The sequence below is a fragment of the Mobula hypostoma genome, chromosome 26 (assembly GCF_963921235.1).
Source record: "Mobula hypostoma chromosome 26, sMobHyp1.1, whole genome shotgun sequence".
Classification (NCBI taxonomy): domain Eukaryota; kingdom Metazoa; phylum Chordata; class Chondrichthyes; order Myliobatiformes; family Myliobatidae; genus Mobula; species Mobula hypostoma.
Genome location: NC_086122.1, coordinates 7,004,160 through 7,018,234, shown reverse-complemented (window position 1 = coordinate 7,018,234; position 14,075 = coordinate 7,004,160). Strand labels below are relative to the sequence as shown.

General features: G+C 55.5%; 1 protein-coding gene across 1 annotated transcript in view; it reads right to left on the bottom strand.

Annotated features, from left to right (window-relative positions):
- LOC134338073 (potassium voltage-gated channel subfamily KQT member 4-like) overlaps window positions 1-14,075 on the bottom strand; it is a 224,352-nt gene that overhangs the window by 62,804 nt on the left and 147,473 nt on the right. The window contains exon 11 of the mRNA XM_063033606.1: window positions 12,084-12,186. Within this exon, the coding sequence (XP_062889676.1) occupies window positions 12,084-12,186 (103 nt within the window). The remainder of the gene's footprint in view (window positions 1-12,083; window positions 12,187-14,075) is intronic.

The following is a 14,075-nucleotide window of genomic DNA, read 5'->3' as shown; positions in this document are numbered from 1 at the left end:
GTAGCACAGGGAGGGTGAGGTCTGTACTCAGGGTCAGTGTAGCACAGGGAGGGTGGGTCTGTACTCAGGGTCAGTATTACACAGGGAGGGTGGGTCTGTACTCAGGGTCAGTGCAGCACAGGGAGGGTGAGGTCTGTACTTAGGGTGAGTGTAGCACAGGGAGGGTGGGGCTGTACTCAGGGTCAGTGTAACACAGGGAGGGTGGGTCTGTACTCAGGGTCACTGTAGTACAGGCAGGGTGGGTCTGTACTCAGGGACAGTGAAAGACAGGGAGGGTGAGGTCTGTACTCAGGGTCAGTGCAGCACAGGGAGGGTGAGGTCTGTACTCAGGGTCACTGTAGTACAGGCAGGGTGGGTCTGTACTCAGGGTCAGTGTGACACAGGGGGGGTGGGTCTGTACTCAGGGTCAGTGTAACACAGGGAGGGTGGGTCTGTACTCAGGGTCAGTGTAACACAGGGAGGGTGGGTTGTACTCAGGGTCAGTGTAGCACAGGGAGGGTGGGTCTGTACTCAGGGTCAGTGTTACACAGGGAGTGTGGGTCTGTACTCAGGGTCAGTGTAACACAGGGAGGGTGAGTCTGTACTCAGGGTCGGTGTAGTACAGGGAGGGTGAGTGTGTACTCAGGGTCAGTGTAACACAGGGAGGGTGGGTCAGTACTCAGGGTCAGTGTAACACAGTGAGGGTGGGTCTGTACTCAGGATCAATGTAACACAGGGAGGGTTGGTCTCTACTCAGGGTCAGTGTAGCACAGGGAGGGGTGGGTCTGTACTCAGGGTCAGTGTAACACAGGGAGGGTGGGTCTGTACTCAGAGTCAGTGTAACACAGGGAGGATGGGTCTGTACTCAGGGTCACTGTAGTACAGGCAGGGTGGGTCTGTACTCAGAGTCAGTGTAACACAGGGAGGGTGGGTCTGTACTCAGGGTCAGTGTAACACAGGGAGGGTGGGGTCTGTACTCAGGGTCACTGTAGCACAGGGAGGGTGAGGTCTGTACTCAGGGTGAGTGTAACACAGGTAGGGTGGGTCTGTACTCAGGGTCAGTGTGACACAGGGAGGGTGGGTCTGTACTCAGCGTCAGTGCAGCACAGGGAGGGTGAGGTCTGTACTCAGGGTCAGTGTAGCACAGGGAGGGTGGGTCTGTACTCAGGGTCAGTGTAACACAGGGAGGGTGGGGTATGTACTCAGGGTCAGTGTAGCACAGGGAGGGTGGGTCTGTACTCAGGGTCAGTGTAACACAGGGAGGGTGGGTCTGTACTCAGGGTCAGTGTAACACAGGGAGGGTGGGTCTGTACTCAGGGTCAGTGTAACACAGGGAGGGTGGGTCTGTACTCAGGGTCAGTGTAACACAGGGAGGGTGGGTCTGTACTCAGGGTCAGTGTAGTACAAGGAGGGTGAGTTCTGTACTCAGGGTCAGTGTAGCACAGGGAGGGTGGGTCTGTACTCAGGGTCAGTGTAACACAGGGAGGGTGGGTCTGTACTCAGGGTTGGTGTAGTACAGGTAGGGTGGGTGTGTACTCAGGGTCGGTGTAACACAGGGAGGGTGAGGTCTGTACTCAGGGTCAGTGCAGCACAGGGAGGGTGAGGTCTGTACTCAGGGTCACTGTAGTACAGGGAGGGTGGGTCTGTACTCAGGGTGAGTGTAACACAGGGAGGGTGGGTCTGTACTCAGGGTCAGTGTAACACAGGGAGGGTGGGTCTGTACTCAGGGTCAGTGTAACACAGGGAGGGTGGGTCTGTACTCAGGGTCAGTGTAGCACAGGGAGGGTGGGTCTGTACTCAGGGTCAGTGTAACACAGGGAGGGTGGGTCTGTACTCAGGGTCAGTGTAACACAGGGAGGGTGAGTCTGTACTCAGGGTCGGTGTAGTACAGGGAGGGTGAGTGTGTACTCAGGGTCAGTGTAACACAGGGAGGGTGGGTCTGTACTCAGGGTCAGTGTAACACAGGGAGGGTGGGTCTGTACTCAGGATCAGTGTGACACAGGGAGGGTGGGTCTGTACTCAGGGTCAGTGTAACACAGGGAGGGTGGGTCTGTACTCAGGGTCAGTGTAGCACAGGGAGGGTGGGTCTGTACTCAGGGTCAGTGTAACACAGGGAGGGTGGGTCTGTACTCAGGGTCACTGTAGTACAGGCAGGGTGGGTCTGTACTCAGGGTCAGTGTAACACAGGGAGGGTGGGTCTGTACTCAGGGTCAGTGTAACACAGGGAGGGTGGGTCTGTACTCAGGGTCAGTGTAGCACAGGGAGGGTGAGGTCTGTACTCAGGGTCAGTGTAACACAGGGAGGGTGGGTCTGTACTCAGGGTCAGTGTAACACAGGGAGGGTGGGTCTGTACTCAGGGTCAGTGTAGCACAGGGAGGGTGGGTCTGTACTCAGGGTAGTGTAACACAGGGAGGGTGGGTCTGTACTCAGGGTCAGTGTACACAGGGAGGGTGGGTCTGTACTCAGGGTCAGTGTAGCACAGGGAGGGTGAGGTCTGTACTCAGGGTCAGTGTACACAGGGAGGGTGGGTCTGTACTCAGGGTCAGTGTAACACAGGGAGGGTGGGTCTGTACTCACAGGGTACTGTAGTACAGGGGGGTGGGTCTGTACTCAGGGACAGTGTAACACAGGGAGGGTGGGTCTGTACTCAGGGTCAGTGTAGCACAGGGAGGGTGGGTCTGTACTCAGGGTCATGTAACAGGGAGGGTGGGTCTGTACTCAGGGTCAGTGTAACATGTACTAGGGTCTGTACACAGGGAGGGTGAGTCTGTACTCAGGGTCAGTGTAACACAGGGAGGGTGGGTCTGTACTCAGGGTCAGTGTAACACAGGGAGGGTGGGTCTGTACTCAGGGTCAGTGTAACACAGGGAGGGTGGGTCTGTACTCAGGGTCAGTGTAGCACAGGGAGGGTGGGTCTGTACTCAGGGTCAGTGTTACACAGGGAGGGTGGGTCTGTACTCAGGGTCAGTGTAACACAGGGAGGGTGAGTCTGTACTCAGGGTCAGTGTAGACAGGGAGGGTGAGGTCTGTACTCAGGGTCAGTGTAACACAGGGAGGGTGGGTCTGTACTCAGGGTCAGTGTAACACAGGAGGGTGGGTCTGTACTCAGGGTCAGTGTAACACAGGGAGGGTGGGTCAGTACTCAGGGTCAGTGTAACACAGGGAGGGTGGGTCTGTACTCAGGGTCAGTGTAACACAGGGAGGGTGGGTCTGTACTCAGGGTCAGTGTAGCACAGGGAGGGTGGGTCTGTACTCAGGGTCAGTGTAGCACAGGGAGGGTGGGTCTGTACTCAGGGTCAGTGTAACACAGGGAGGGTGGGTCTGTACTCAGGGTCAGTGTAGCACAGGGAGGGTGGGTCTGTACTCAGGGTCAGTGTAACACAGGGAGGGTGGGTCTGTACTCAGGGTCAGTGTAACACAGGGAGGGTGGGTCTGTACTCAGGGTCAGTGTGCACAGGGAGGGTGGGTCTGTACTCAGGGTCAGTGTAGCACAGGGAGGGTGGGTCTGTACTCAGGGTCTGCACGTGTAGTCACAGGGAGGGTGGGTCTGTACTCAGGGTCAGTGTACACAGGGAGGGTGGGTCTGTACTCAGGGTCAGTGTAACACAGGGAGGGTGGGTCTGTACTCAGGGTCAGTGTAGCACAGGGAGGGTGGGTCTGTACTCAGGGTCAGTGTAACACAGGGAGGGTGGGTCTGTACTCAGGGTCAGTGTAGTGGGTCTGTACTCAGGGTCAGTGTAACACAGGGAGGGTGGGTCTGTACTCAGGGTCAGTGAGCACAGGGAGGGTGAGGTCTGTACTCAGGGTCAGTGTAGCACAGGGAGGGTGGGTCTGTACTCAGGGTCAGTGTAACACAGGGAGGGTGGGTCTGTACTCAGGGTCAGTGTAAAACAGGGAGGGTGGGTCTGTACTCAGGGTCAGTGTGACACAGGGAGGGTGGGTCTGTACTCAGGGTCAGTGTAACACAGGGAGGGTGGGTCTGTACTCAGGGTCAGTGTAACACAGGGAGGGTGGGTCTGTACTCAGGGTCAGTGTAACACAGGGAGGGTGGGTCTGTACTCAGGGTCAGTGTAGCACAGGGAGGGTGGGTCTGTACTCAGGGTCAGTGTAACACAGGGAGGGTGGGTCTGTACTCAGGGTCAGTGTAGCACAGGGAGGGTGGGTCTGTACTCAGGGTCAGTGTAGCACAGGGAGGGTGGGTCTGTACTCAGGGTCAGTGTAGCACAGGGAGGGTGGGTCTGTACTCAGGGTCAGTGTAACACAGGGAGGGTGGGTCTGTACTCAGGGTCAGTGTAACACAGGGAGGGTGGGTCTGTACTCAGGGTCAGTGTAACACAGGGAGGGTGGGGTCTGTACTCAGGGTCAGTGTAGCACAGGGAGGGTGAGGTCTGTACTCAGGGTCAGTGTAACACAGGGAGGGTGGGTCAGTACTCAGGATCAGTGTAACACAGTGAGGGTGGGTCTGTACTCAGGGTCAGTGTAACACAGGGAGGGTGAGTCTGTACTCAGGGTCGGTGTAGTACAGGGAGGGTGAGTGTTTACTCAGGGTCAGTGTAACACAGGGAGGGTGGGTCAGTACTCAGGGTCAGTGTAACACAGTGAGGGTGGGTCTGTACTCAGGATCAATGTAACACAGGGAGGGTTGGTCTCTACTCAGGGTCAGTGTAGCACAGGGAGGGGTGGGTCTGTAGTCAGGGTCAGTGTAGCACAGGGAGGGTGGGTCTGTACTCAGAGTCAGTGTAACACAGGGAGGGTGGGGTCTGTACTCAGGGTCACTGTAGCACAGGGAGGGTGAGGTCTGTACTCAGGGTGAGTGTAACACAGGAAGGGTGGGTCTGTACTCAGGGTCAGTGTAACACAGGGAGGGTGGGGTATGTACTCAGGGTCAGTGTAGCACAGGGAGGGTGGGCCTGTACTCAGGGTCAGTGTAACACAGGGAGGGTGGGTCTGTACTCAGGGTCACTGTAGCACAGGGAGGGTGAGGTCTGTGCTCAGGGTGAGTGTAACACAGGGAGGGTGGGTCTGTACTCAGGGTCAGTGCAGCACAGGGAGGGTGAGGTCTGTACTCAGGGTCAGTGTAGCACAGGGAGGGTGGGGTCTGTACTCAGGGTCACTGTAGCACAGGGAGGGTGAGGTCTGTACTCAGGGTCAGTGTAACACAGGGAGGGTGGGTCAGTACTCCGGGTCAGTGTAACACAGTGAGGGTGGGTCTGTACTCAGGGTCAGTGTAACACAGGGAGGGTGGGGTCTGTACTCAGGGTCACTGTAGCACAGGGAGGGTGAGGTCTGTACTCAGGGTGAGTGTAACACAGGGAGGGTGGGTCTGTACTCAGGGTCAGTATTACACAGGGAGGGTGGGTCTGTACTCAGGGTCAGTGCAGCACAGGGAGGGTGAGGTCTGTACTTAGGGTGAGTGTAGCACAGGGAGGGTGGGGCTGTACTCAGGGTCAGTGTAACACAGGGAGAGTGGGTCTGTACTCAGGGTCACTGTAGTACAGGCAGGGTGGGTCTGTACTCAGGGACAGTGAAAGACAGGGAGGGTGAGGTCTGTACTCAGGGTCAGTGCAGCACAGGGAGGGTGAGGTCTGTACTCAGGGTCACTGTAGTACAGGCAGAGTGGGTCTGTACTCAGGGTCAGTGTGACACAAGGGGGGTGGGTCTGTACTCAGGGTCAGTGTAACACAGGGAGGGTGGGTCTGTACTCAGGGTCAGTGTAACACAGGGAGGGTGGGTCTGTACTCAGGGTCAGTGTAGCACAGGGAGGGTGGGTCTGTACTCAGGGTCAGTGTTACACAGGGAGTGTGGGTCTGTACTCAGGGTCAGTGTAACACAGGGAGGGTGAGTCTGTACTCAGGGTCGGTGTAGTACAGGGAGGGTGAGTGTGTACTCAGGGTCAGTGTAACACAGGGAGGGTGGGTCTGTACTCAGGGTCAGTGTAACACAGTGAGGGTGGGTCTGTACTCAGGATCAATGTAACACAGGGAGGGTTGGTCTCTACTCAGGGTCAGTGTAGCACAGGGTGGGGTGGGTCTGTACTCAGGGTCAGTGTAGCACAGGGAGGGTGGGTCTGTACTTAGAGTCAGTGTAACACAGGGAGGATGGGTCTGTACTCAGGGTCACTGTAGTACAGGCAGGGTGGGTCTGTACTCAGAGTCAGTGTAACACAGGGAGGGTGGGTCTGTACTCAGGGTCAGTGTAACACAGGGAGGGTGGGGTCTGTACTCAGGGTCACTGTAGCACAGGGAGGGTGAGGTCTGTACTCAGGGTGAGTGTAACACAGGGAGGGTGGGTCTGTACTCAGGGTCAGTGTGACACAGGGAGGGTGGGTCTGTACTCAGCGTCAGTGCAGCACAGGGAGGGTGAGGTCTGTACTCAGGGTCAGTGTAGCACAGGGAGGGTGGGTCTGTACTCAGGGTCAGTGTAACACAGGGAGGGTGGGGTATGTACTCAGGGTCAGTGTAGCACAGGGAGGGTGGGCCTGTACTCAGGGTCAGTGTAACACAGGGAGGGTGGGTCTGTACTCATGGTCACTGTAGCACAGGGAGGGTGAGGTCTGTACTCAGGGTCAGTGTAACACAGGGAGGGTGGGTCTGTACTCAGGGTCAGTGTTACACAGGGAGGGTGGGTCTGTACTCAGGGTCAGTGCAGCACAGGGAGGGTGAGGTCTGTACTCAGGGTGAGTGTAGCACAGGGAGGGTGGGGCTGTACTCAGGGTCAGTGTAACACAGGGAGAGTGGGTCTGTACTCAGGGTCACTGTAGTACAGGCAGGGTGGGTCTGTACTCAGGGACAGTGAAAGACAGGGAGGGTGAGGTCTGTACTCAGGGTCAGTGCAGCACAGGGAGGGTGAGGTCTGTACTCAGGGTCACTGTAGTACAGGCAGGGTGGGTCTGTACTCAGGGTCAGTGTAACACAGGGAGGGTGGGTCTGTACTCAGGGTCAGTGTAACACAGGGAGGGTGGGTCTGTACTCAGGGTCAGTGTAACACAGGGAGGGTGGGTCTGTACTCAGGGTCAGTGTAGCACAGGGAGGGTGGGTCTGTACTCAGGGTCAGTGTTACACAGGGAGTGTGGGTCTGTACTCAGGGTCAGTGTAACACAGGGAGGGTGAGTCTGTACTCAGGGTCGGTGTAGTACAGGGAGGGTGAGTGTGTACTCAGGGTCAGTGTAACACAGGGAGGGTGGGTCTGTACTCAGGGTCAGTGTAACACAGGGAGGGTGGGTCTGTACTCAGGGTCAGTGTAACACAGGGAGGGTGGGTCTGTACTCAGGGTCAGTGTAGCACAGGGAGGGTGGGTCTGTACTCAGGGTCAGTGTAACACAGGGAGGGTGGGTCTGTACTCAGGGTCGGTGTAGTACAGGGAGGGTGAGTGTGTACTCAGGGTCAGTGTAACACAGGGAGGGTGGGTCAGTACTCAGGGTCAGTGTAACACAGTGAGGGTGGGTCTGTACTCAGGATCAATGTAACACAGGGAGGGTTGGTCTCTACTCAGGGTCAGTGTAGCACAGGGAGGGGTGGGTCTGTACTCAGGGTCAGTGTAGCACAGGGAGGGTGGGTCTGTACTCAGAGTCAGTGTAACACAGGGAGGATGGGTCTGTACTCAGGGTCACTGTAGTACAGGCAGGGTGGGTCTGTACTCAGAGTCAGTGTAACACAGGGAGGGTGGGTCTGTACTCAGGGTCAGTGTAACACAGGGAGGGTGGGGTCTGTACTCAGGGTCACTGTAGCACAGGGAGGGTGAGGTCTGTACTCAGGGTGAGTGTAACACAGGGAGGGTGGGTCTGTACTCAGGGTCAGTGTGACACAGGGAGGGTGGGTCTGTACTCAGCGTCAGTGCAGCACAGGGAGGGTGAGGTCTGTACTCAGGGTCAGTGTAGCACAGGGAGGGTGGGTCTGTACTCAGGGTCAGTGTAACACAGGGAGGGTGGGGTATGTACTCAGGGTCAGTGTAACACAGGGAGGGTGGGTCTGTACTCAGGGTCAGTGTAACACAGGGAGGGTGGGTCTGTACTCAGGGTTGGTGTAGTACAAGGAGGGTGAGTGTGTACTCAGGGTCGGTGTAACACAGGGAGGATGGGACGGTACTCAGGGTCAGTGTAACACAGTGAGGGTGGGTCTGTACTCAGGGTTGGTGTAGTACAAGGAGGGTGAGTGTGTACTCAGGGTCAGTGTAACACAGGGAGGATGGGACGGTACTCAGGGTCAGTGTAACAAAGTGAGGGTGGGTCTGTACTCAGGGTCACTGTAACACAGGGAGGGTGGGACTGTACTCAGGGTCAGTGTAACAATGTGAGGGTGGGGTATGTACTCAGGGTCAGTGTAGCACAGGGAGGGTGGGCCTGTACTCAGGGTCAGTGTAGGCACAGGGAGGGATGGGTCTGTACTCAGGGTCAGTGTAAGATAGGGATGGTGGGTCTGTACTCAGGGTCAGTTTAGAAAAGAGAGGGTGGGACTGTACTCCGGGTCAGTGTATCACAGGGAGGGTGGGTCTGTACTCAGGGTCGGTGTAACACAGGGAGGGTGGGACTGTACTCAGGATCAGTGTTACACAGGGAGGGTGGGTCTGTACTCAGGGTCAGTGCAGCACAGGGAGGGTGAGGTCTGTACTCAGGGTCACTGTAGTACAGGCAGGGTGGGTCTGTACTCAGGGTCAGTGTGACACGGGGGGGTGGGTCTGTACTCAGGGTCAGTGTAACACAGGGAGGGTGGGTCTGTACTCAGGGTCAGTGTAACACAGGGAGGGTGGGTTGTACTCAGGGTCAGTGTAGCACAGGGAGGGTGGGTCTGTACTCAGGGTCAGTGTTACACAGGGAGTGTGGGTCTGTACTCAGGGTCAGTGTAACACAGGGAGGGTGAGTCTGTACTCAGGGTCGGTGTAGTACAGGGAGGGTGAGTGTGTACTCAGGGTCAGTGTAACACAGGGAGGGTGGGTCAGTACTCAGGGTCAGTGTAACACAGTGAGGGTGGGTCTGTACTCAGGATCAATGTAACACAGGGAGGGTTGGTCTCTACTCAGGGTCAGTGTAGCACAGGGAGGGGTGGGTCTGTACTCAGGGTCAGTGTAGCACAGGGAGGGTGGGTCTGTACTCAGAGTCAGTGTAACACAGGGAGGATGGGTCTGTACTCAGGGTCACTGTAGTACAGGCAGGGTGGGTCTGTACTCAGAGTCAGTGTAACACAGGGAGGGTGGGTCTGTACTCAGGGTCAGTGTAACACAGGGAGGGTGGGGTCTGTACTCAGGGTCACTGTAGCACAGGGAGGGTGAGGTCTGTACTCAGGGTGAGTGTAACACAGGTAGGGTGGGTCTGTACTCAGGGTCAGTGTGACATAGGGAGGGTGGGTCTGTACTCAGCGTCAGTGCAGCACAGGGAGGGTGAGGTCTGTTCTCAGGGTCAGTGTAGCACAGGGAGAGTGGGTCTGTACTCAGGGTCAGTGTAACACAGGGAGGGTGGGGTATGTACTCAGGGTCAGTGTAGCACAGGGAGGGTGGGCCTGTACTCAGGGTCAGTGTAACACAGGGAGGGTGGGTCTGTACTCAGGGTCACTGTAGCACAGGGAAGGTGAGGTCTGTGCTCAGGGTGAGTGTAACACAGGGAGGGTGGGTCTGTACTCAGGGTCAGTGCAGCACAGGGAGGGTGAGGTCTGTACTCAGGGTCAGTGTAGCACAGGGAGGGTGGGGTCTGTACTCAGGGTCACTGTAGCACAGGGAGGGTGAGGTCTGTACTCAGGGTCAGTGTAACACAGGGAGGGTGGGTCAGTACTCAGGGTCAGTGTAACACAGTGAGGGTGGGTCTGTACTCAGAGTCAGTGTAACACAGGGAGGGTGGGGTCTGTACTCAGGGTCACTGTAGCACAGGGAGGGTGAGGTCTGTACTCAGGGTGAGTGTAACACAGGGAGGGTGGGTCTGTACTCAGGGTCGGTATTACACAGGGAGGGTGGGTCTGTACTCAGGGTCAGTGCAGCACAGGGAGGGTGAGGTCTGTACTTAGGGTGAGTGTAGCACAGGGAGGGTGGGGCTGTACTCAGGGTCAGTGTAACACAGGGAGAGTGGGTCTGTACTCAGGGTCACTGTAGTACAGGCAGGGTGGGTCTGTACTTAGGGACAGTGAAAGACAGGGAGGGTGAGGTCTGTACTCAGGGTCAGTGCAGCACAGGGAGGGTGAGTGTGTACTCAGGGTCGGTGTAACACAGGGAGGATGGGACGGTACTCAGGGTCAGTGTAACAAAGTGAGGGTGGGTCTGTACTCAGGGTCACTGTAACACAGGGAGGGTTGGTCTCTACTGAGGGTCAGTGTAGGCACAGGGAGGGATGGGTCTGTACTCAGGGTCAGTGTAAGATAGGGATGGTGGGTCTGTACTCAGGGTCAGTTTAGAAAAGAGAGGGTGGGACTGTACTCCGGGTCAGTGTATCACAGGGAGGGTGGGTCTGTACTCAGGGTCGGTGTAACACAGGGAGGGTGGGACTGTACTCAGGATCAGTGTTACACAGGGAGGGTGGGTCTGTACTCAGGGTCAGTGCAGCACAGGGAGGGTGAGGTCTGTACTCAGGGTCAGTGTAACACAGGGAGGGTTGGTCTCTACTCAGGGTCAGTGTAGCACAGGGAGGGGTGGGTCTGTACTCAGGGTCAGTGTAACATAGGGAGGGTTGGTCTGTACTCAGAGTCAGTGTAGCACAGGGAGGGTTTGTCTGTACTCAGGGTCAGTGTAACAGAGGGAGGGTGGGGCTGTTCTCAGGGTCAGTGTAGTACAGGGAGTGTGGGTCTGTACTCAGGGTCAGTGTAGCACAGGGAGGGTGGGTCTGTACTCAGGGTCAGTGTAACACAGGGAGGTTGGGTTTGTACTCAGGATCAGTGTAACACAGGAGGATGGGTCTGTACTCAGAGTCAGTGTAACACCGGGAGGGTGGGTCTGTTGTCAGGTTCAGTGTAACACAGGGAGGGTGGGTCTGTACTCAAATTAAATCAGTTAGGATTGTGTCAGGACTGCCGGCAAATAAAATCAGCGAGGTTTCTGCCGGGGCTGCCTGCAAATCAAATCAGTGAGGTTTGTGCCGGGGCTGCCTGCAAACGCCAACATGCCCCTGGAGCCCATATGGCATGCCCATAACTCTCCGATCCTCAGCATGTGTCTTTGGAATGTGGGAGGATTGATCGCCTCATTCAGTCACAGGGACAAAGTCAAACTCCTTACAGAGACTAATTCCCGATCTTACAGCTGGTTGCTGTACAGTCTGTTTATTGATTTATTGCGGTACAGTGTAGAAGAGACCCTACCGGCCCTTTGACCCACACTGCCCAGAAATCCCCGATTTAACCCGAGTCTAATCCGGGGACAATTTACAGTGACCAACTGGTACAGCTTTAGACTGTGGGAGGAAACCAGAGCACCCAGAGGAAACCCACGCGGTCACGGGGAGGATGTACAAACTCCTTACAGGCAGTGGCGGGAATTGAACCCGGGTTGCCTGTACCCTAAAGCGTTGTGCTAACCACTGCGCTAGCGAGCTGCCCCTCTATGTCTCATGCACCTGTCTCCCATTTGGATATTAATTCCACCCCAGCAGTCTTCCACACGACACAGAGGTCATTCCCCTCAACACCGTGCTTTGGGGGCTTCTTCTCCCACCCTGGACAATCTGGGGCATCACAGTGGTGCAGCCACTGCCTCACTGCTGCAGAGGTCTGGAACCGATCCTGATCTCGGGCTGTTGTCTGCGTGGAGTTCTCACACTCTCCCCGCAACTGTGAGGGTCCCCCCACCGCGTTCTGGTCTCCCACCGCATCCCAAAGGCGCGCGGGTCGGAGGGCTAATCGGTTGCTGCAGATTGCCCTTAGTGTGTGGGAGAGTGGTATGGTGGGGTAGGGGTGATGGAGTTGATAGGAATGCAGGAGAACAAATTGGGATTAGTGAGAATAGATGGTTGATGGCCAGCACAGAATCAGTGGGCCGAAAGGCCTGTTTTGGAGTAGAATGACTTCAAGACTCTACTCCACGAGGCTAAAACAGCATCTGACATCGATCAGATGGCTCCTTGGCTGGGAAAAACTTATTTTTATGGAAGCACAATCCCCTCCTGTATGTCCCGTCCCCCCGACCGCACTAACCTGACGGCCCGGATCAGTGTTTTCACAATTGGCTTGGCATCTTCCATGCTGATGTCACAGTGAAAGGCCTTCTCGTCGTAGCTGTCGTCTCCCAGGTTCTCGGCTGCAGTCAAAAACCAACGATCGGGTTGTTAGATTCGGCCAGCCCATGTTTCCGGGGCAGGGCAAATATCACAGTGAGTCTGGACCCCCTCCCCACCCACCCACACCCTCCCCCCCAGCACAGAGCTACTTCTGGGCAATGCCAGGGAATGGCTCTTGTTCCTACCTTTGGGCAACGGTTTGAGGGCTTGTTGGGAAAGTACTTCTGACGCACTGTAGGTCATAGAGTGATGGAGCACCACAGCCCAGAAACAGGCCCTTTGGCCCCTCTAGTCCATGCTGAACAATTATTCTGTCCTGTCTCATCGACCTGCACCTCAACCTATCCAAGTTTCTCATAAATGCTAGAATGGAAACCACACATACCACTTCTACTGGCAGATCGTTCCGCACTGTTACCACCCTCTGAGTGAAGAGGTTCTCCTCATGTTCCCTGAAATATTTCACCTTTCACCCTTAACCCATGACTTCTAGTCTCGCCCAACCTCTGTGGAAAAAGCCTGCTTGCATTTACCTAATCTGTACCCCTCATAGTTCTGCGTACCTGTCAGGTATCAGGTCTGATTACAGGCTGGTGCTGCACCAGCAGGGCACCTCATGATTTCCTCAGAATTGGGGAATTAGTGACCTTTGGACAGCTGGAGCTGGCCAGGCCCCTCACTGACCTCCAACAGCAGAGGCTGCTGGTGCTTGAGGGTTGTGTTAGTCGCTCTGACTGGGGACCTCACTGCGTGAACCTCAATCAGCCGGCTTGGCTAGTGGCTGTGAAATGGCCGTGCGTGAAGCAGTTTAATTCCATGCCAAGGATGGAGAGGCACTTCAGCAGTGCACCGGGAAGATGATAATGTCCGTCCTGGCCCCTCCCTGTGGAAATCGGATTCACAATAACAGAAAATGCTGGAAGCATTCAGCAGGTCAGGCAGCATCCGTGAAGAGAGGGCAAAATTAATGCTTCAGGTCAAAGGCTGTCTATCATACTCTCTGACGATAGGCCTTTGGCCTGAAAATAAGCTCTGTTTCTCTGCCCACTGATGCTTCCAGATGTGTTGAGAGTCTCCAACATTTTCTGCCACGTCTTGTTTCTCTGGCCTTCATCTCTTTATGTGACATCTCTGTCCTTTAACATGTAACTACTCTCAGTAGGCATTGGTATTCCCAGCCCTTTCAATTCTTGGTACAAAATGCCACAAACAAGTGTAAGGGGGTTTCGACTTTTATGTTACCGCGGAGGGTAAGTAAAATGGCATCTTTGTTATGTTAATCTGGGGAATGCGGCTTTGTTGTGTTAAACGCTGAGAAAGTTTGTGCTAGCAGTTTGTTTTAGCTTTAGAATGTGATAAGAGAGTGCTATTAACCAATTGGGATAGTTGTTATGGTTTTGGTTTATTTGAAGATACTGTATGCGTGGGGTTTTGGGGCAGAAGGCAGGAGAGCGAGACAGAGGATGGACGAGGTGCTGTGATGTCTGCTAACGGGGTCGGACCCCGAGCAGGACGTTCGGCCAGGAGACGGAGACGGACTCGTGTGGAGCGTCTGGTCGACCACCGTTGTTGGTCCCAGGCGACCGGTCGAGGTGGTCCGAGGAGGGTCGCAGGGTGAAGAAGAAGGTCCTTGAGCTCCAACTGTTTGTGCACGAAGAGATTGAACTTTGATAAGTGTGGTGCCTTTTATTTTCCTTTTATATTTTATTCTCTTTTAATTATATAGTTCCAGTAATATCTATAAACTGTGTATCATTTAATTGTATCTGGTGTATTGTCTGTTACTTGGGCGGGGTGGGGTACCTTACACAGCATCCACACAAACGAATAACCCAGTTTGCCGGGGCTGAGGCTGTTTTCCTAGACGACAGCGAGCCGAGCGACCCTGAGGGTGGCCAGGGGGGTTACA